The sequence below is a fragment of the Carassius auratus genome, unplaced genomic scaffold (genome assembly GCF_003368295.1).
Source record: "Carassius auratus strain Wakin unplaced genomic scaffold, ASM336829v1 scaf_tig00215205, whole genome shotgun sequence".
In the NCBI taxonomy this organism is placed as follows: Eukaryota; Metazoa; Chordata; class Actinopteri; order Cypriniformes; family Cyprinidae; genus Carassius; species Carassius auratus.
The window spans coordinates 453,190-475,751 of NW_020527982.1; the positions used below are offsets into that span (position 1 = coordinate 453,190).

At 37.3% G+C, this 22,562-nt stretch overlaps 1 protein-coding gene across 2 annotated transcripts; it reads right to left on the reverse strand.

The window, feature by feature from the left end:
• Positions 1-852: 852 nt before the first annotated feature.
• LOC113093915 (potassium voltage-gated channel subfamily KQT member 2-like) lies at positions 853-22,446 on the reverse strand. 2 transcript variants are annotated; one of them, XM_026259501.1, is made up of 17 exons: positions 21,588-22,446; positions 15,699-15,789; positions 15,188-15,314; positions 14,371-14,546; positions 13,244-13,372; positions 12,788-12,898; positions 12,604-12,699; positions 12,202-12,296; positions 11,969-12,031; positions 11,398-11,427; positions 10,584-10,637; positions 8,914-9,107; positions 5,323-5,422; positions 4,922-5,053; positions 4,326-4,384; positions 2,635-2,762; positions 853-2,354 (listed from the first exon to the last, which is right to left on the reverse strand). In XM_026259501.1, exons 1-17 carry the CDS (start codon positions 21,881-21,883, stop codon positions 1,653-1,655), a joined length of 2,583 nt encoding a protein of 860 aa, XP_026115286.1. In that variant the 5' UTR covers positions 21,884-22,446; the 3' UTR covers positions 853-1,652. The 2 variants fall into 2 exon arrangements, with proteins under 2 accessions (XP_026115286.1, XP_026115285.1); XM_026259500.1 differs by lacking the exons at positions 4,326-4,384; positions 10,584-10,637 and having other exon boundaries at positions 2,635-2,752.
• Positions 22,447-22,562: the final 116 nt, after the last annotated feature.

Genomic DNA, 22,562 nt, shown 5'->3' on the forward strand with positions numbered 1-22,562 from the left:
CACAGGAAGGTACAAAGTCTTACCAAAGGGGTTACAAAAGGCAGACAAGAAACTGAAGGAATACCCCAAAAGAAATAAGGTAAATATGAATTGGCTCAAAATAAAAAAAAATACCATTCAAGTTAATGTATCAGCCTCAAGCACAACAGCATTAAAGTCATTAATAATAAAGCCAATGACCTAACCTAACAGTTCAGACTGTGTTCTGATCTCTCTGTAGTGTCTTGTCCTGCTGCAGTCAGTGTTAGCAGGGAGTCTAGTGACGGCGGTGGGTGTGCTGTCTTACTGGTGGGCCACAGACACCCTAGACTGGATCTACTGAATTCACATGGATCATGGATATTCAACATGATTCAAAACCCAAAATAAATATCAAGGTCTCTGCGAGTATGATAGAGAAACCATTGCACAAGGCCATGCAAAATCTCATGCAACAGACAAACCAGCAGATTGAGATAAGACCAACTTTATTTCCTTACAGAATGCAACCTAATATTGTAATGTTTAAACAGCGCTTTGAAATACAGCTTTGAAAAATGTTTGTCTTTTAACATGATGGTTATCCCTGTTTTCTTATGTAAAGCAAATCTAGATAGATGAATCTTCCTCCTTTTTACTAGGAAAAGTGATACATGTATGTATGTGGTCTCTGGGCACAAACAAGTGCTTTCAGAGTAAAACTGACCTAAAAACAAAACAAATAAATCCTTTTGATACCTTTTCAGTTCTTTTATCCCTGACTATATGTGAATGCAGTTAAAGGGACTTTCTTGCATCGCCATTTCTTTCTAATCTCATTTGTCATCCTATTAGGTTGTCAACAAGCTATATTCCATAAACATGCCATGCATTTAATTTATTTTTAGGTCTGATTATTATTCAGTGTCCTCTTCTCTACAGAATAAATCATGATACCATAATGCAAGTTACCAATTCTAGAAAATTTAAACTGACTGCATACAATAGCATTGATATTTCTCCTCCGACCATCACCAGGGTTCCTACAAATATTAATAGTTCCTCCAAAAGTATGTGTCTTTATCCATAAGTGCTTTGATTTTAAAAGTAGCTATACAAAATGAATCAATCTTTCTATCCTACAGATGAGAAATGTAATAGGGAAGAATGAAGGCATGCTCAGCTTTCTGCTGTCTTTTTCTTTGGCTGAAATTATTTTCTCTAAATGAACGTTACAATGTTTACTATGAACTCATGCCCTGATTAACTACACGTTTTCATAACAGTCTCATAACACATTTAAGGAAAAGATGATACTAATAAATAAATAAATAAATATCTCATGAATCGAAATTATAGTTTTAAGGAAAAGTGCATTTGATTCTGCATTAGCTGTGATGACTATACAAACTAATATAGAAGAGGTCTCTTCTTTGTTTGGAAGATCCATGCCTGAGCTGTACATGAATACACACAATCTTTTCCGCTTTTGAATGCACACATCCTTTGCCTCCATTATTGGGATTTTTTTTTAATTGCAATGTTTAAGATTGACTTTCGCTGCTTTTGCATCAATGCAGTCTGTAATCACTCCCACATTTTTGTTTTTGAGATTGACAATGGTTTAAATTGCCTCATACACATCCATCAGCTACAGTGCATCCAGGACACTGGTCTGCACAAGAAACTCCATACTATTTCAGACCAGGCCACATCCTGTCACTGAAAGGCCCCTCTCCTGTAAACGAAAGAGGGGATGGCGCTCCTGGCGTACAGAGGTCAGAGTCCGTATCCGACTCCGCCTCTGCCAGATAAGGCCTGAGACGGGTACACAGCATCCCGCCGCCTCCACCAATAAGCCCCAGCCCCACCGGACGCACGTAATCCTCTTCCCTGGCCTGAGAAATGCTAAAGCCGCTAAAAGAACGCTCTAGTTCTTCATGGTCCACTGAGGGAATGGAGACGGACGTGTCGCTCTCGGCGGCCGCCTGCTGCTGGACGGATCTCCTGGACCTCCGCGAGCGACTGTTATCCCCGTTCTCATGGAACGGCGGAGGTGGGATGCGGTACAGCGAGGGGTCGTCAGTGCCTATTGGCGAAACTCCTCTGCTGTTGTTCCAGAGAGGCACACTGAGGGGATACTCATCCTGATGATGCCATGAGGTAGAGGGTCTACATTGGCTGTCAGTGGGAGTCCCGTTGGGACCAGGATGGACAGGGGACGCATCCTCTTTCTCGTTCTGTGCTTTCTCACTCTTATCATCAGGGCTGTGGTAAGGAGGAGCAGGGTAAGGCATTTTAAAGCCCAGTAGGGCTTCAGTCTCAGATCGTGGGATGCCCATGTGGGTGGTGTACATGCTGACCAAAAAGTTGAGTTTGAGGTCCATTGCCCCCACCTGCACAGGGAGAGACAACAAGTCCCTTTAGCTTTGACATATACACTCTTAAATAGAAAAGTTACAAAAGGGGGTCACATAGACGAACAATCTTTGGTTCCCCAAAGAACCTTTCTGTACAAACAGCTATGTTTTTTTTTTTTACTTTTTATTATTTTATTTACAATTTCACTATAAAGAACTATTGTGGAATGAAGATGTTCCATGTATGCCAATAATGAACCTTTATTTTAAGAGTGTACAATTCTACACCAAATGAACTTGACATAGTATGCTTAACCTGTTTCTCCATTTTGCTCAGACGTCCCATCATGCTTGGGTCCTCAGCCATCTCTGAGTCACTTTTGGGCTTGTCCTTTTCTCCTGGTGCAGCTCCCTTTCCCACAATCTGATCCACTCTAGGGATCCAATAGACCATCACTTCGACACATAGTCAATAGACCCACATCCACACTTGAGATACAATGGTTCACTGTGCACTGTACCATGTCAAATTAAAAGAAACTAGCTTTATGGAGAAGAACTTGAGCATGCGAATGCAAACATAGGACAGCAGGGTTGAAACAAGAGAGAAAATGATTGAAGACTGATTTGCTGAAAGTGAGTGTATGTGATGTTGCATGCTGCATGCAATACTGCAAAGTTGTTAATCGGCATGCATTCATCTTGGACTTGGGAATCTCGTTGGAAAGATGACTCTTTTAAACAAATATGTGGTACAGCATTACACTGAGATGAATGCTCACAATATTGCAATTAAAACACATCTGAGTGTCTTTCTTTGCAGTTATTGACAGCAGTGTTGGGGAGCAACTAAATAAAAATGAAGACTATATTTTTCAATATGGAAATCAGATTATTCTAATGAATAATTTGTACTAAGAGGTCTTATCTATCAAGTATGATCCTTTCAATTAAATCTTTATTTTAGGGCTAAAAGGCCTTAATGATTCTGCTTAGCTAGGTCAGAATCAGTTTAGTTTTTGTTAACTAAAACTTAAACTGAAGTAAAGCTAAAAAAAAAAAAAGAGGCAAAAGCAATTATGAAATTACAAACAAATGATTCAACTGAACATTCAAAAAATAAAAAGCTAATTCTAAATAACAATAAAAAAATCAATAGTATATAAATACTAAAATAACTAATACTAACATAACACTGTCTGAATCATTCTAGCAAAATCTGTTCAATTAGGTGGTTTATGTAAATTAATAATAAAATAATTTCGCCAATTCAAGTCCCTGCACTGCCTGTTTAGTCTACCTTTTTATAACAGATTATTTTGTTAAATGCCGTTGTTAGTTATTATTTTTATTCTAATAATAATAATATAGTTTTGTACTGCCATCTCAGTTGAGATTCATATTAATTTATTCAAAAACCCAGTAAAACGTCTTGGATTAAATTATAAATTATATCATCAGACAGATTCTGCATCCTTGAAGTAGCTTCCCAACATTGTTTTTCAAACATACTGCGCCAGTGGCAGGAAATTTGACTTTAATAATGTAGGGAAATAAATGAAAAATAAAAAAAAATGTCTCCTGGTTCCATGCCTTATGATGCTTTTTGTGTTACACACACTGTACATTTAAATTATCCTCTCCTTTTTAAAGCCTGGAACAACATGCAGAAATTGAATCCGTCCACCAGTAAACAGGCTGCATGGTCACACCATAGTGTGTTGTATTATTGTACAGCAAAAATACTTTTTTATTAAAAAATCATGAAATAACTTTTCATAAGCTCAATTCTAAAGCAGTGGACTATTTATAAATAATTATATCCATCCAAAATGTAAATCTTTCTCAACATGAAAAACACAAAATAACCAATCAAGAAACAATCCTACCAGTTAGTGACAAATTTTCCCTCATGATTTCGGTCATAACTTTCATGACACTCCAGTTTTTAATATAATGCTGTCCAATAATAAACCCATTCAGCCTGGGAACGCCATTGGTGAATGATTACGTACTTCTTGTGACGAGGGGTCGAGGGGGCAGGGGGACCCACAATCAAATCTATCCTGGCAAAGTACACAGAGAGAACATTGATACCAAGCATCATCAAGCAACACATGGAAACCACTCCCTGTACCCCAGAGAGGAGGACCGTCCACAAATAAGAAAGAATATATTCCATACATGCCTGTTCTCACCCACTTCTAGAAACAATGATTCATGTTTACATGTATGCTAGAAATGGTTTTTGGAATATATTGGAATATGTTTGGATGTTATTTCACAACATATATGAGGCTTGTTTGAGAGAAGAGGAGTGAATCTGAATTCAAATCATTTTGAATGTGACAGAAAATAAAACCACTGTGAATGTGATTTTGATCAAGCAGTGTTGATATATCTCATCCTGCTTTAGACTGTTTTGTTCTGTAATATCAAATAATATTCTGTAATATCAAATAGTGACCGCCAGAGGGTGCAGTTTACAATCCAGCTACAGCTCTTGACCAATTCTGATTGACTAATGAAGCAGGTGGATCCTGCAACTGTTAGAAGGTTACCAGGATGTTGAAAACTTTGTTCTAGACGGACTGAAGTCTTGCCTGGACTGAAGGTTTTTGATGCGTGACAGCATGTCCAGATGGCCTGCTGAATACTGCTCAATCACATCCATCACGTCATAGGGCCTGAGGCTCTCTTTAAATCTCCTCTTAGACACCAGGAACCGCATAATACTGGGAAATACAGAAGAGGTCTTTAATAAGGGTTTAACATATCTGAAAATTATCATATAATAAACATTAGATTATCCCACCAATAGATGAAAATTTGTGTTTTCAGCATTTTATTTTTACAATTTTGAATCATTAAAAAATAAAAAATAAATGTTTAAAATAAATTAAAATGTATTTAGTTATTTAAAAAAAAATTTTTTTTTAATTATTAGAAATATACCTAATTGTTGTGAGAGCAACACACTGTTCTGGAGATTTCTGCCTCTTACCAGATTGCTCTGATGGTGAACTTGAGTCCTGGAGACAGATCTGGCACAAACTCGCAGTGGAGACCGCTGTCATCCCCAAACTCGTCTGGAAGACTTGCCTCTACAACACACAAAACCACAGGCAGCTCCCAATGTAAAGAGTCCTAATGTTGACGAAAAACAGCCCTCTGACAAGAGGTTAAAGATGACAGAAAACATCTGCATAGCACACACATGCTCGATACACTGCTAAAGGCACTCTACATTATACAACAGTTAGTTCCAGTCCTTGAATTCGATTGGCTGAGTGGCGTTCCAAGACTGATATTTACTGTAGTCCAACTGCGGTGCAACTCTGCCTGCGTTACCGCCATTCTCAACCAGAGCATCAAGGTGAAGTTGAGTGAAGTTACTTGAAATAACGCCCTATTTACCGAACTGTTGTATAAAATCAATATCACACTTGCAAATGATGATGCTGTTCTGAAAATCAGCATGACTGTATTTTAGGCTATGCACAGCTATGCTGAAATTCAGTACAATAGCTGCTCATGTGATATTTCTAGAGTAAAATATTATATCATCATACAGGCCTGAAACAATATAAGGTTGAATACATTTTTGGGAGACCTATCCCTAAGCACATGTAAGACACTTAAATGACCAATTACGCTTAAGTGACTTTCCTTTTATTTATTATTATACACTTTGGAAAAAAGTGAATGCTTAATGACAGGTGAGATTTTGTAAATTGAAATCAATTTATTCCACATTATTTTTTACTCTGGGGGTAAAAAAAAAACGGTGCTGCAAAATTTCTGCATCTGTGAAACTGATATCCCTCTTAAAATCTCATTATCATTTTGTCAGCAAAAAGCAAAAGCTTCAGACATGCTTTTCATATTTCAAAGTTTTAAACAATAGTGTTGCTCATGCAAGAAACACTTACCAGAACCTGCTAGCCTGAGCATTTATCACAATAGCACATTTGAGAGAAACTTTTGTGCACCTAATAAAATCTAGCAATCAAGCAAATTTCAACCCAGATAGCAAAATAGTGTTGGCCCAGATCAGGCCCACTTCTGGCCCATGTGAAAGCCATGCAGGCCAGATGTGGGCCGTGTCTGGGCCAAAACGGCTTGCTGTCTAGGAACCCTCTGAAAAATGCTGGTTAACATGGAAAGCTAAGACAAAAAAAATTAGTACTACATGTGTCATCCTTATGCCATATGAATGAGGATGGGAAAAAGCATATCCAATTCAAATTACATAACAACCAGCTAGTTGAAACTGCACAAGACCGATTTCTGGAAACATACTTGTTTCCTTCATAAGCTGAGAAATTCTGTCATGCAGGTTAGTGCAAAGTATTTGATGGAACGTGTAAGTTGCAAAGTGTTTCATTAACACCTTCATGGAACACATTCTGTCATGGGATGTGCATGAGACAGATACCCAGGCTGCTTTGCTCTGCTATCACACTTCACCATCATATGGGTGACAGAGAAGGCTAACACAGCTGCCGTAAAAACTATCCAAGCATCATCAGAGAAATTCATATTTTGTGTGATACTTCAAGTGAGATGAAACTTTCAGCCAAGCGTTCATGACAGAGAGTGTTGAATGATGTGCAGATCTGTGAAGATATGCTGCAGTTCAGTAATTAAGGTGCTATTTTTAAAACATGCGTAGTGCTTCTTTATAGACTGGCGTTGAGATTTATTTTTGGACTAGTGCTTAAGAGATGCAGCCCCGGACAATGGAAAGTCTTACTGATTAAGCCCTCAATCGCTGCCAAAATGTGAAGAGAAAAAGAGAGAAAAGGTGAAAGATAGAGAGAAAGAAAGAGATGAGAGAGAAATGGTCAAAGATGACAATGATTTCAACCATGCAACTGTATAACTCATGGTCTTTGCATATATTAGGCTTATTTTACATTATGAGAGGGGGAGATTTGCTGACTTACATCTCATTAAAAAGCACTTTCCATTAAAACATTATATTTTGATATTTAATTACTCTTTTTTTTAAAAGCATTAGAGGTACCAATCCCATGGTTTCTTTTTTAAGGACTATTTGATATGTAAGGTAAATGATTAAGTAACAAAAAATTAATCTATCATGAAATTAAGCTAGTTTTAAACATTAAATATCTGCAACCATCGCTTAAAATTGTGATTTTGGTCCACCTCAAAAGTCTTGACTTAACATTATTATAATTAGTATATCTAATTAAAAAAAATAATAATAATATTTCTCCAATAAATAAAGTAGGAAGATAGTAAACAATTATTCTAGCTCACATATCAGTGTGTTGCATAAGTTATTTATATAAATTCTCTCAGCTGAGGTCAGTGATTTTAGCTGGTCATTTCTACCAGGTGGCCTTTGCGAAAGCAGTGATCTCTGCATCGCTGTGTTTACAGATTCTGATTAAATGTAGTCAACTTCTAAGAGAAACTGCTCTGTCATCTCTGTGTTTTTTGGATCATATTTCTAGATCATGGCCTAACCTGGAGAACTCTTCACGGCGAAGTCCTCATCTTGCAACTCAATCAGCACTTGATTTTTTTCAGTAGAGAGAAATGAGAGAGAAACGGATGAGTGTGCAGGAAGTGAAATGCATAAAAATGGATCCATTTATATACAGTATATATATATATACATACATATTGTATATATATATTAAGTTGAGCACTGCAAATTTATGCCAAGAGCATAAAATATGTCATAAGAGAAACAGAAAGGGGCAAATTCACTTAACAACTGTGACACTGTAGCAAGTGGTATTTTAGTGAAAAAAACTACATCTCCTTCACTAACCATTCAAAATCCAGTTTAATTGTCAGTCTTCCCAGGGCAAACATTCTAAATCAGCAAATGCTCCTGTGCAAATTTCATTCAGCATGAAATATTCAGGCATTTGCACTGTTGCCTGATTTGAAGTTCCTGTAGTGAACCAGGTATTTAACAATACAAATGCAGTAGCATGGGCAAAAAACACAGAGACACACACATAAAAAACTATTAGCTGATGCAATTCATTCTTAGTGAATCCCCCCAAAGCATTTTCACCATGGATTAAATATTTTGGGGGATCAAGCATCTAAGGCCATATAAACCTGCTCCTCCAGTTAAAAGCCACAAGTGGTTCAGCAACAACAAGCATCTTTAGAAAATAATATGATGTTCCACTGCAAACATGTTTTGAAATATTAAGCCACTTTCATGTGTTTCAGCAAGGGGACTAAACCGGAAATTCAGATCAGTTTTTCTGTTGGGCTGTGTCTTTAAATAGAAACACACACCTGTCCTCTTCTGAATTCTAATGAATGGACTGTCACTGACACCATGTTTTGTGCTACAATACATTGAGCAATCCACTGTGGCATCTGGTCCTGTGCCAGGGAATTACAAACTATTCTCTCTAGCTGCTGAAGTCCCACACTGACACTTAAGAAGAAATGAATCCAGAGCGAGTGTTGTAAATTAATATGGTAATGTACAGGTGAATGTACTTAAGAATTTAAAATCAGATTTATCTTGCACTCCAAATAACAGAGTGTGTATCCCAATATTCCTGTGTATGTGTGCATGACAACTTTCTCTGACCTTCAGAGTTCTGCCGAGAAGCTCCGTCTTTCATCCTGAAAGCATGCTTTGCTTTGTTCCGCTCTGTGAAGCTCAAGCTCTTGGTCACTTTGCTTGGACTCTCTTTGACTCCCTCCTCTGCCTTGGGGGTCTTAGCCTCCTTCCCCCCTGTGCTCTTAGAGGGACTGCCTTTCTCTTTCAAGCTGGGCTTACCACTGCACAGCGGACACAATGACACACAAAAGACAGACAAAAAAAGCAAAGGAAACAGACAAATCATCCTGAGCCGACACTTAGAACTATTTTCCAGTGTGGTGAAAAAAATAATTCCTGAAACCACCCAGTGCTAAAAAGAGAAATTCAGTAAATTATATTAAAGACCAAAAACTGCACAAAAAAGTAACTTTTTATGTCTGTCTCTGAATGATATTTGTTTTAAGTATAAACCTCACTTTTTATTTAAGATTTAAGCATTAACAACAAAAAAATGGTGCTAAACAGATTTTTAAATAAAACATCATTCAGTATATTTTCTCTGAAAACAACTCTTAATACTTTAGTTTTTTTTAATTATACTTTTATATAGATTTTTTTATGTTGTTGACAATTTGTCACTAAATATCAGTTCATTCTACAAGTCAGTATAAGTCAGTGCAAAATAAACAAACAAATAAATAAATACATTTAAAACATGAACTATTTTGCTAGATTTAAAACTAAGAAAATTGCTAATTAAAACTAAATGTAGATGGAATTCATCAGATACAACTGATTAAACAGTTAAAAGCATATTTATTAGAAAACTTACTACTACGGTTTACTCATATATTTTGTTGTATGCATGTTAAAGCTTATAAAGATTCTTGAAAGAAAGAATTCTTAAAAATAAAAGAAAAAAACGAAGCCACCAAAAATGAAATGTAATAAACAAATAAGTGCTTAAAAAAATAAAGATATACACATTTCTAAAATGACTGAAATATATAACCATTAGACATTGTAAGCAATTTCACAACTGTACATTAAAAACTGAATGTATCGTTTCTGCATTCTACTTTAATAAAGATTAGACTCACATGGTAAAAGACATGGATAATGGTGCTTCTCAGTCATGCAATGCAATCCACAACTTCTGGATACAACAGCAGACCCACATGCTGCCACAGCGGAAACTTTTCGACAACAAAGCAAAGAAACACATGCATGTTGTTGGGCATGCTGAAAAAATACACAACCGTTACATTAAACACCTTTAAAAACAGCCAAATTAATAAATGAAAAAGTGAGAGACTCCAATAAAACATGAGGCAGCTTGCAGAGGAGGATGGTCTCATGGGATTGAGGTCAAAAGCGATGGGAAGCACTTCCAGGTGCAAAGTGGGAAAGCTGATCCGCAAGCAAAACAAATGTCTGCTTCTCTGGTTCGAACAAGACAACATTTTTAGATGATGGAGAGCAGAACATTTCTCAGCCCGCCTAATATAACGACAGATTAAAATATGAATGTGCACTATGCTGTATGTCTCAAAAAATGTTGAAATATTTCACTTGAGCTGATGATGGTACACACTGAAGGAATACGTTTAGAGATAGGGGAAAAATCAAAGTCAGTAGGAAAGGAAAGAGACTAATTCAAATGCTGAAGAGAGAGATGTGGGCGTGCAGATGTTAGTATCTGTGTGCTACGGTACCTATTGCTTCTCGGGCAGCACCCACACAGGGTGTCTTTGTGTGAAATCTCACTACTGCGAATGTGGTTGGAGTGGGTCATGAGAGAGAAAAGATTATACAAGCAGTGGTCAAAAATGGATTAGGCCATGTCCTGAAATGAGGTATTTCCCCCTAAAACATCCAACAGATTTTGAACTACCCTGTTGAAAGAAACAAGCATATGCTGGTCAGGTATGTTTTGAAGCTTGGCAGCTGGTTTGAACTGGACCCTAGTTGGTCATGAGCTGGTTTAAGCTGGTTATGTACTGGTCAAGTCCTGGTCTTAAGCAACAAGCTCCTGCTCAGGAGCAGCTCAAACCAAAATATACCTAACCAGCATATGCTGGTCTTTTTCATCTGTTGTTACACTGAATGAAATAGAAATATGTTGTTTTAATGAGTCACAGGTTGCACTTGATTTTACAGGATTACAGTAGCAGGTGTTTTACAGGGCAAAACATAAAAAAAACATGTCAAGTGTGATTGTTTTCTTTAATAAGACATTTCAGCATTAATACCATTAAACTGCATTGATTATGCTTGTTTGGTATGATAGTGACTAATTCATCACCCTGTAAAAACCACTTAAAGATACTGTAGTATAAAGTGCAACCAGGTTGTCTTTGAATACATTTGTGATTTCAGATGACTTCAAACACAGCAATATGGACGGTTTTCTCATTTGAAAAATGAGGATAGTGCTCTGAAACTACAATTATCAATGTGTTTGAATGAGGTTTAGACTGACGTGTTGGGAATAGTCATGTATCTATGGCAAAATCCATCACAACAAACCTTGGAGTGACTTCTAGCTGGGAGTCCTTCCTTTAGAAAGAGAGAAAAATGTGATGTCGAAAGCAATAAAGACATGAGATTAAAGCAGGCAACACCATGAACAAACATTTTAAACAGGGATAACATTGACAAACACAGTGGAGGCCAAAAGACTGAGAGAACTAGTGAATATTCTGCCTTTCTTTTTTCCATTCTTTTCTAATATAGGTTCTATTATTATTTTATCAGCATAACAATTTGTGTGAAAATTATCAGCATTTCAGCCGCATGAACTACAAGACTGTGTAAAGCCTAATTATTATGTTCTCAAGCATGATGTGAGCCAAAGATCATCGGAAGCAAAAACATCTGTCACAATAATGCTGAATCTGAACAATCACTACGGCAATGTCATTATCTTTTCCTTGTTGCACACGATTCAAAACATTCGATTATTTACAGGTTCAAGTTGTTCAAATAAATCCAGATTTTCAGTGTGGTCTCAGACTTTAGACCCCTCTGAGTTATGATAATTCTAATATTATTTACATATTACAATTTTCTTAAATGCTCTTTAGTAAAATGACCAGACCTGAAACCAGATTTTCCCTTCAGGCTCCTTAAAATGTCGAGCTGATTTACAGGAGGGATGAGTCTTCAGATAGAGGGAGAACAGTGAAAAGACTTTTAAAATGCTTAACAACTGTGTATCAAACTGCTGAAGTTTTTTGATGAATTAATATAAACATAAAAACAACACGCTAACAAAGAAATGGGTCATTAAAATACAGTATCTACAGCTGCATTGGTCTACAAGATGACTACCTGTACATTGGGACCGACACAGTCTGCTCATAAAAGTCCCATGTGGACAGCAGGTCTGTCCGTGAAAGATTAGTGGCATGAAATCTCCAAGCTGCCTGATGTGGGGGGAAAAATCTTTGAAATTAACTTCTAATGCAGCAAATGACTTCCATAGTAATACATTATCATATGCAGTAACCATCAACATTCCAAGCCATCTAAATCAAAGAAAACCTGATGAGAGCTAAAAGATGATCCGTAATTTACCATTTTTATCATAGCAAAGTCAACATCAGCTATACATGCTATTAGTAGTCCAACTGAAAGATATTAGTAAGCACATTTATAAACTCCAGAAATTCCTACAAATGCTGATTTCCTCAGAATATGTCTGGTGTGAATTACAGTAGTTATAGATCTGACCTGGATAAGAGCCGCTGCAGGGTTACGACGCTTCTCAAAATGTTTCTGTCTGTGCTGCTCTTGAACCTTTAGAGCAAATCCTGAGCCCAGGATTCCCTGCAACAGAGAAAAGAGAACTGTATGTGAGCCAAGTCTGAAGTCAGCCACTGGAGATGCTCAAAACATCATCTTGGTTTGAACTCACCGCAGGAAGAGCGAAAAAAGCTACACCGATCAGACTGAATGTGGCAGCAATTAAACGCCCATTCCACGTGACAGGAAACTTGTCCCCATAACCAATAGTTGTAAGAGTGACCTAGAGAATAGAAATGATTTTGCTTAACAATGGCATAGTTTGTGTGTGTGTATACTAATGATAAAACCTAGTAAGGCTCTAGGATGGTCATATAAATTCAATCTCATGTTGGGATCCTGTTAGTGTCCATCAGATCAGTTTATGGAGTAATGACCACTATTAGTTTACTATAAGTCACTTTGGAGTAAAATGATCTGCCAAAGGAGGCTAAGAGGAGCTGCCAGTTCTTTATGGCACTGGTCCATTTGTGAAATGGATCTTTGAACAGGATCTTATTTCACTGTGTCGTATCATCTCATTTGATCTGATTAGATTGAGGCAGCGGGAAGAAGCTGTAGCACTTACCAGCCCCCACCAGAGGGCGTCTGCGTACGTGTCGAACATCTCTGCATTGTCATCCTTCTCCACGGAGTACACCAAGAAAGACGCCAGGATAAGACAAAGGAATCCGATATACCACGCCGTGATGAGTTCCTACATTTAGGGATTCAAAAATGTTAGGAAAATCAGGAACATGTGATGCACTCCTAACCTAACAAAAAAAAATTCTAACTGCATGCAATCCCATATACAGATTATTTTTCAAACTGCTTTAATGCTCAGCATAGCAGTATTTACAATCAAAAACAGTAAAAAGAGTCAATTTACAATTTGAAAAATAATTTGTTTTCTATTTGAATATATTTCAAATGTAATTTATTCCTGTAATGGCAAAATTGAATTTTTGGCAGCCATCACTCCAGTCTTCAGTGTCACATGATTCTTCAGTAATCATTCTAATAAGCTGATTTGATGCTCAGGAAACATATTTTATTTACTATATCAAAGTTAAAAACAGTGATACTTGTATTATGCCTTGAGATGCTCATGTGCAAACTGATACATTTTTTCAGGATTCTTTAAAGAACAATGTTTAAAAGAACAGATCCATTGCTAAAATATAAATTAAAAGATTATTTTAAATAGCCTTGTTCCAACTTCTTATTCAGTAAATCTCTAAATACAGCAAAGACATTTGCTTTTAAATAATTTCACGGGGTGATTAAGGCCATTCAATTATTTTAATAGCTGCAGACTAAACCGAGTGATATAGTTTCTCCAGTAATAGAAACTAATGAATAATAATGAATTTGCTGCCCAGTGACCCAAATGGCAAACTGGTGGGAATATGCTCACTCAGTAACCTACTTAATGTGAACTTTAGCAATATCTGTTTTCAATTAGAACACATTTACTACCCCTTCAACACACAAATCCATATGCAAACAAACAAATCTATATACATACATTATGCACATTGATAGACACTCAATACGTGAGTTTAAACAAATGATCTGGTATTTAACATTTGATCCTGACCAGGCAAGCACAATGTGATACAATGTGATTTTGTTGTATACACATAATTTTCTGCTTTCAGTGTGGACAGAAAAAAATATACTATTCTTTCATATGTATAGAGGCATGGTCACCTTGCTGTGTGCGTAAACAACAGATCCCAGGAGTTTCCATGTGCCCCCGCGGCGGTCCATACGCAGCATTCGAAGGATCTGAAGAAACCTCAGACTCCGAATGGCAGAGGTGGCAAAAACATTTCCCTGTGAGCCAGCGGCCAACACAGACACTGAGGCAAAAAGGACCATGATATCTGCAGAATGAGAGTATATATTAACTATCAGATTAACTCCCAAAGACGATTGTCATCCTTTAAGAAGCCATTTGATTGGAAGGTCCATTATTAAAATAAAAATGATTATGATTAAGCATTATGAAAATTATTTGATTAATCCAATTATACTGTCACCATCCTTGAGTGCATTATATAATGAATGAGGAAGAAGGAAGAGAGAATTAGAAACATTTCCTCTCTAATATCTTAAAGGGATAGCTCACTAAAAAAATCATTATTCTGTCAACAGTTACTCACCCTTCTTCAATAAAACACAAGAGAGATACTGAAGACTGTTTTCTATTTGTGTTCAACACCAGGGTGGTTAAATGCTAACAAAATGTTCATGAATTATTCCCGTAATGTGATTGGGATCAGTCTCATATTCACTGGCATTATGCACTCTTTCAAATCATGCACTAATGGAGTTCATATTATTCTGCTGTAGTACTGGAATTCAGTGTATCAAGTGTCATAACTCAGAGAGTTTTCTCATTTACTGCCCCAGAAAAAGTTGTTTCTTTTCTCTTGAGCAGAAAGAATAGCAAGAGAGAAAGAGAGAAGAGGAAACATGCATTAGAGAAGAAAATACCAAAAAAAAAAAGAAATTATTTTCTAACCGATGATACAGAAGGGTTTGCGTGCGAATCTCAGTCTTCCTCTCCATCCTCTGTAGCGACAGCAGCACCCGGCTGCCCAAATCCTCACAATATATTCCACACCAAACACCACGATTGTCACAATTTCCTAAACAGATAGCAGACATATCCACTTACTGACATTTATTTGTACTGTCTTATAGACTGTACAAATATATAACATTTCATATATATTACATCACAGTGCATCCAAGCTTTATGTTAAAATAGCACTATGTAAGTGCTTGATGGCTACTGTTACACTGACACAAACAGATCTATAAAGTGTCATGTTCACAGCAGTTCACATCACCACTGGATAATGTCCAACTTGTCACGTTCTGTTAGAATGTGGAACAGAATCTATTGTGATCTGCAGTGTCTATAATGTGCACACACAAGTCTGAAGTGTTTGATATCAAAATCTGACAGCAACACTACCATGAATCAGCTTCTGCCTGTAAATCATGATAACTGAGGATCAGATACAAACCAGGATGTACAAGGCACTCTCAGAACTTTTCTTGTGTTCTTTGATCGTTGCGAACACTGACAGAACCAGGCAGGAGAACACCAGCAGAAACCTGCAAGACAGGACAGTAGTAAATCAAACCAAAGAGAAAAACCGCTGGGTTGTTCTCGCATTATATATCAAAGCATCTAAACAAGCTCCAACTAAGAAGTTTCAATATTAGAAGTTATTCACTGACATCATTTTGTTTTGGACGGAGCAGTCAATGCATATTCATGATGAGTAATTGGAATCGAGGCCTCTCGGGCCTGTCGATGGCTTTGTGATCTATGAGGAAAAATACTGGCTTAAGCAAGACAAGAATCCTTGGAGAGTTCCTGACACTCTGCAGTTAAACTCAGAGATAAATCCCCGTAGAGAGAGAAGGACTAAAATAGCTGAAAGTCTCATTAGCATAAAACCTCTCTGGTCCTCACACCCATGTACAGTGAAAGAAAAAAAAGGAAAAAACAATGTCAAATAAACCTGCAATACTCTGAGTCTGAACTGACATCCAAAGCTACCTGGAGACCACCAAAACTTTTTAGCGCAGTGGTTTTACCCCGATTCACACCATTAGAGAGACAATGAACAGGGATTTCTGAGATGTGGCACTGTGTGACATAAAATCACAAAATCAATGAAAGCACTCAAATAACTGATGCAATGTCTTCAATACGCAGAAGAAAAAAAAAACACATCATAGAAGAAGTCAGACAGAGATGATGAGGATGTTAATGGAACTAAAGTTCTTCATTTCATTCTGCTTTCTGCCAGAAAATATATATATATATATTTTTTTAAGGGCTATTTGACCAAGAAGGAGAGTGATGGGGTGCTGCGCCAGATGGCTACTTTGAAGAACCTACAATATGAAATATTTTCAGTTGTTTCACAGTTTCAGTTGATTTTCAGTTGTTGTTTTTTTTTTTTTTTGTTATGTATATAATTCCATATATAATTCCACATGTGTTAATTCATAGTTTTGATGTCTTCAGTGTGACTCTACAATTTTCATAGTCATGAAAAAAAAGAAAACTCTTCGAATGAGAAGGTGTGTCCAAACTTTTGGTCTGTACTGTATATATATATATATATATATAAATTCTTGATTATAAGGTTATTTGATCTTAAACATAATAATAATCATAAAATACTGTAGATGTAGCTACTGAGAATCCCTGAATTATTTTGAGTCATTTTTATAATTTGTATTTCCATCATTTCCTTTGGGGTCAGTAATTTTTTTTTTTTTTTGTATTTCTTTGAAAGTTTGGCCTTGATCTTACCAACCTCAGTCAACAAGGCACACATTATTTAGTCTTTGGCCCTGAGGGAGTGATAATTTAGGCAGGATTCCATTCTTCTTCATTACGCAAAGAAAAACATTATAACAAAGAAACTCTACCTATATGCTATAATGCTATGCTATTCATTTTCAATATATCAGTATTGATCTCAAACAGCCCAGCTTTGCAGTTGCTGTTGAATGACTGTAGAGGTGTCAGGCATAAAACACATCCTCCCCACTAGACTGCTCCTTGCCACAGGTATTAATATTGTATGTCATAACAGAAACTTATCTGCTAATTTGAAACAATCTAACAGAAGGAGATCAGTAAAACAGACTGGTCCTAAAGGGGATGAGGCCAGATATGAATAAATGAAAGCTGCATTAATAAAGGTGGCAAACAGCGGATTAGAAAGTCATGGGAAAGTAAATCAGCTTAAACAAAAATCCTCACAGGAAATTTAATCTTTACTCTATGGACCAAAAAATTAATAAAATGCTGAATCGTACAGAACCAGTGCCATCAGACACCAGATGTGGCTTTCAGGAAACACATCACATTATAAGAAATGATTGCTCACCGTCCTGCTCTCAGCTGGTTTGGACTTTATGGCCAATTAGTGGCTTCAGAGGATAATGGAGCCATTTATTATAAAGTTGCCCTAAAATCACACTGTCATTGATACAACTACCCTGGAATAACCATAGCATTTCAACAGCAGCTCAATGCAAGTGTTGCACTTCTCTGATTACTGACTTATGCATCAATCTCTAAGATCTGAATGACCTGCCTTCACGTAAGGATTCTTTTTCTGTAGGCTGCCAGAACATTTTGATTTGAAAGTGCGAATATCTAATATGATTTTCACAAATGAACAAACTGACAACAGAGGCATCAAGCACATGCTTGTAAAGACTGCAATTATCTCAGCAACAATACAGCATTATGATACTCACTATTTGTGATCCTGCTTAACCTCTGAACATCAGATGTAAGAAATATAAACCAGTTAAATAAACTTGAAAACAAATAATCATTAAGCCCTTTTGTCTTTGTCAGACTGGTTATTGCTCTTAATGTTGGCAACGGCCACAGTCTCATCTGGAAATTGTAAGGTGGAGTAGATTATACAGGCCTGTAAAACAGAGTGACAGCAAGGACATTGTTTGAGTCAGCAGTGAACAAAGATAAAGAGTAATGGATCTCTCTCATTCACCCCATTAGTACAATTCTCTCAAAACCAGACTCTCCAGACTGAACCAAGAACATAAAATGATTTGTTATTAGGTGACATTACATTCTAATTCATATTAATTTACAATTAAGTAATGTCTTAATTATCAAAATACTGTTTAAAAATTTGGGTCCTGAAAGTTTTTTTTAATGGTTTTGAAAGCAGTCTCTCGTGCTCACAAAGGCTGCATTTATTTGATCAAAAATACAGTAAAAATGGTTGCTTATTTTCTTCTCCAACTGTTTTTTTTTTCTGACCCAGCTGTCCAAAGTTCATGTCTTAACTTCGTGATTTCTGTAATGCATTAGTTTTGAATATTTTTCATGGGGATTTATAATTTTTTTTACTTTTCAGTCTGAGTTTAACCTCTGTTTCGATCAATTTATTATTCATATAAATATTTTAAATCTTACTGACCCATAATATTATATTCTTAACCCTCTGATTGCATTAGCTGCCAATAACTGACTACCATCAACAAAATTAAGTTGGATATACATTAAGTACCTATGCTGGTATAAATACTCAAAGCATTCACCACTTCCAAATATCTCCTTGTACCCCTTTCATTAAGCCCGAGACATAAAGGCTTAGTGGAGTCTGTACAGCATGCAAAGTGCTATCTCTGCATTTAATGCTTGAAAGAGAGAGGAAAACACACTTAAAGTAAGAGGCCAAAGTCAGCACACTGCACTGCACTCGGTGTGTGTGTGTGTGTGTGTGTGTGCAATAGACAGAGTAAAATGGATGGTGACTGTATAAATAATGTATGTTCAGAACTCACATTCATGTTTCAGGTAGGTGGGAGTCTTCAATGAGGGTTGCACGATGACCAGCAGAGCAGAAAAAGATATTTACAGCCATACAGAAGATTAGACAGCTCAAACTCCAACGTCCACGATACAGTCTGAGGTTATGATGCTGTATTTTGACAGACTGGTTTATAGGTGCCATAAGAGATGTATCTCAAAGACATCTGAGGTAATGGAGCACTCTCTGAGCTATATGTGTTTCTGAAAGGCTACAGAAGAAGTGATACTACGTCTTGTTTTAAGATTCAAACACAGGACCAATCTTATCTCTCCAGCCACAAACACAAAGGGATTTCAAAGTTTCATAATTTGAAACCAATCCCATAGGATCTTAATTGATCTTAAATCTTCTAGAGGATGCCATCATGATAGAAAACAAGACAAACAACAATACAGTCTGTTATGAAACAGGAATGTTTTGATTACTAATATAATGTACCTGAAGGACATCAATAATAATAAAAAAAAAATCTTGAGAACTTCCAACAGAAAGAGGTTATAATGCTTAGACAACATCCAACAGGCTCATAAAATAATACAGAAGGATCTTTTTTGATTCTTTAAATCCCCATTAGGTTCCAAATTACTACAGATATTTCAATCCATAAAGATTTTTATTACTGACAGCTCAGCAGGATAATGAAGGTGCAAATATATTACAAGCCAGTGGGAAATAAAATAAAAACTAATAACATTATTTGGACAGGGAAAAAAATCGAAATATAGATGCAATAAAAGTACTTTAGCACCTCTGTGTCAACAGAGTCGTGGAAATGTTGTCAGGTAATCTTTGTCATGTGCATTTCTTGCATTTCATCAGTAACATACTGCTCATATTTTGTAAGCAAGCAGTACAGTGATCCACACATGCATCTACAGTAGACTTACTACATTATTGTACTACAGTATTTAGCCTACGTTAAATGCTAGATTCCCAGTAATCGTAGTAACCATTGTACTTGGTACAGTACTTCCTTGGTGTGTATTGTTCTGATACTCATTTGGTTGGGAATACATTTACTAGCAAACGATGCAGTAGTCACGTTTCCGTTGACTTTAGGTAAATAACCACTAAATACAGTGCAATGTTATTTTTCTTCATCTGACTGTATCCTGTACTTTCCAGAAGGAACAAAAATCGCACCTAAAATAGTGACAACCATGGTTTCGATATAAACAGACAGTAGACAGTATTTTTGCGTCTGTTGCTGTTCTGTTTTGATGCAAACATAGACGAATTCGAATGTGTTGCGATGTCCGCAACATTTAAAGCTGCAAGTAGGGAACTTTTGACGCTCTAGCGGTTAATAAACAGAACTGCTTGCGTCTTGCGGAAGAACATTGTAGCCGGAACTACTTCTCTATGTTTATGTCTATGAACAATCACAAAGGTACTGGGTTACTCCGCCGCGGTATCCCCGAAGCAATCTAAAATAGTCAGAATATAAACACTTATTATAGGTGTACCCTAGTGATTCAGGACAACCTAAAAACACGGTTTGGAAAATGGATTCATGGTGTACTCGCTTATTATGTTCATTTTTCTACATATTGAACAAAAACAAAGTTACGGACCGCAGCTCTGATTGGTTGTTTTTTACCAGGAGCGCATGACTTTCTGCAAATGGCAATAGGACCACTGGGAGGAGCCAGAGGAGCTTGATTTTTTTCACACAGATTATCTGTCTCATATTCTACTGTCAGGACATAATGACAGGTTTAATAAATATGTAAAATAATTTTTTTACAAAAGTTCCCTACAGCACCTTTAAGACGCCATGGCAATGTAAAAGTAATTAAACTTTACAAATAATTCTCGATATAACTTTATTCTTGTTGTCTAGCTACTTTTGAACGCAAGAAGTTGTCTCGTGTAAACAGCGCCTGGGGTTCGGACTCACGAACTGCACCTTTAAGCCAATCATTTACGCGAAAGTTACGTCACCCTATTATTATTCATAAACCAGACTAAGAAGGTCTGAAAATGTGTCCCTTCACTTTCTAGAGCTTTCCTATCCCTGTTCCACAGCAAATAACCCAGCGACGCCCCCGTTTGCATGCCTCCGGTGTAGCCGTGAACCGCTGGCACGGTTTCCCCCTTCCCTTCGGAAGCAACGCATTCGTTTGAAAGCGGCTTAGAGCAAACACGAGTGCAGTGACGCGGTACTACAGGAGCTGACCGGTGCTGAAACCGCTGCCTAATGATCCCGTGTGCACGGAGTCTGTATGCATTATTAATAATCTGTGAACACTTTCCAACATGTCAGTTTATGAAATATGGACAGCTGTGAAAAGCTTATTTGGCGGTCTGGGTCTGAATTAATCTTTGACATTTGCAACAGTACACAGACAAAACTTTTACATATGTTCCCACTGTTTGACTGACTGACGCTCTGCGACAAAAGCTGCAGGCAGGCCGACAACATCTCAAACTTTCAACATTCTGGGCGATGCAGCACAGCAGTATCTCTTGCGGTAAAGGAGGGTGATTCCCATGCCACGCAGAAACGCAAATCACGGAGCACATACTCACACATAAGCGTGGTAAATGAACGCCCAGCCGCGGGGTCTTTCCAGTGCATTGTAAAGGAAATTTTGCAGTCTGCGATAACGCGCGTTTCTTTTGTGAGCGATGCGCCCCCTGGAGATGCTGGACCTCGGTCTGCTCAGGATGCTGCCCCGTTTTGTGTTCTCGGAACCGGCGATAAGAAGTGCCCCGTCTCGGCTCGTCCCCGCAGCCCCGGGGTCCAGTCCCACAAAGCCGACTTTCAGTTTCTTCTCCCCCGCCGGAGGGTGGTAAACATTACCGTTGGCGGATTTCTTCACCATCCTTACAGTCTGACAGATCCAAACGAGTGTATAAAGTAGTCGTGGGCAGACATCGCCGAGCCGGGGTGTGTTATGTAGTGCTGTGGTCTCGCACTAAAAGCCAATTGAAAAACCAAGGCGAAACTGCAATGGGTAGTCTAACGCCTTCCGGCTCCTCTACGAGCCTCTATATTTAATGTTTCAGCAGTCGGATTTTGGATGAAGGGGCTGATGTAACAAATTGTTTCAAGTAGTAAATAATTAGAGAGCCAGTTAAATCATTCATGGAAGAAAAGAAATAGAACTTTGCAATGCTGAAATCTTAATGCACATCAAAAACAGCTTCCCACAGCACAATGGAGACAAGCAGAGTGAACAGAGTAATGTTTACCTTAAGTAAAACTGTAAAACATTCTCAAATCTCATAAAAAGGGTTGATTTCTCCACAGATGTGCAATTAGACAATCTATATGGGGGGACATGGTTATTAAGGAAGACCAGTCAAAAGTTGTGGTTTAATTGAAAGTGTGATGATAAACAATGTAGGATGTTTCACTGTTCTTAACATCTCTCCATTCCCACTTATACTGTACATACTATATACTAGTTATGTAACCTGTTCTGTATGCTAATCCCTAACAATGACAGATCAGAAGTAATTTATAAACAGATACTCTTTTATTTTGTTTGATATTAGCAA

What these genes read in the sequence shown, in the direction of transcription:
- LOC113093915 (XM_026259501.1), bottom strand. Translation starts at nt 21,883, where the DNA reads ATGGTGAAGAAATCCGCCAACGGTAATGTTTACCACCCTCCGGCGGGG. An exon ending in TTCACCATCAGAGCAATCTG is followed by an intron (nt 5,054 to 5,322) that starts GTAAGAGGCAGA and finishes TGTATTTCCCAG; the next exon opens with TATTATGCGGTTCCTGGTGT. An exon ending in ATCAAAAACCTTCAGTCCAG is followed by an intron (nt 4,385 to 4,921) that starts GCAAGACTTCAG and finishes GTACTTTGCCAG; the next exon opens with GATAGATTTGATTGTGGGTC.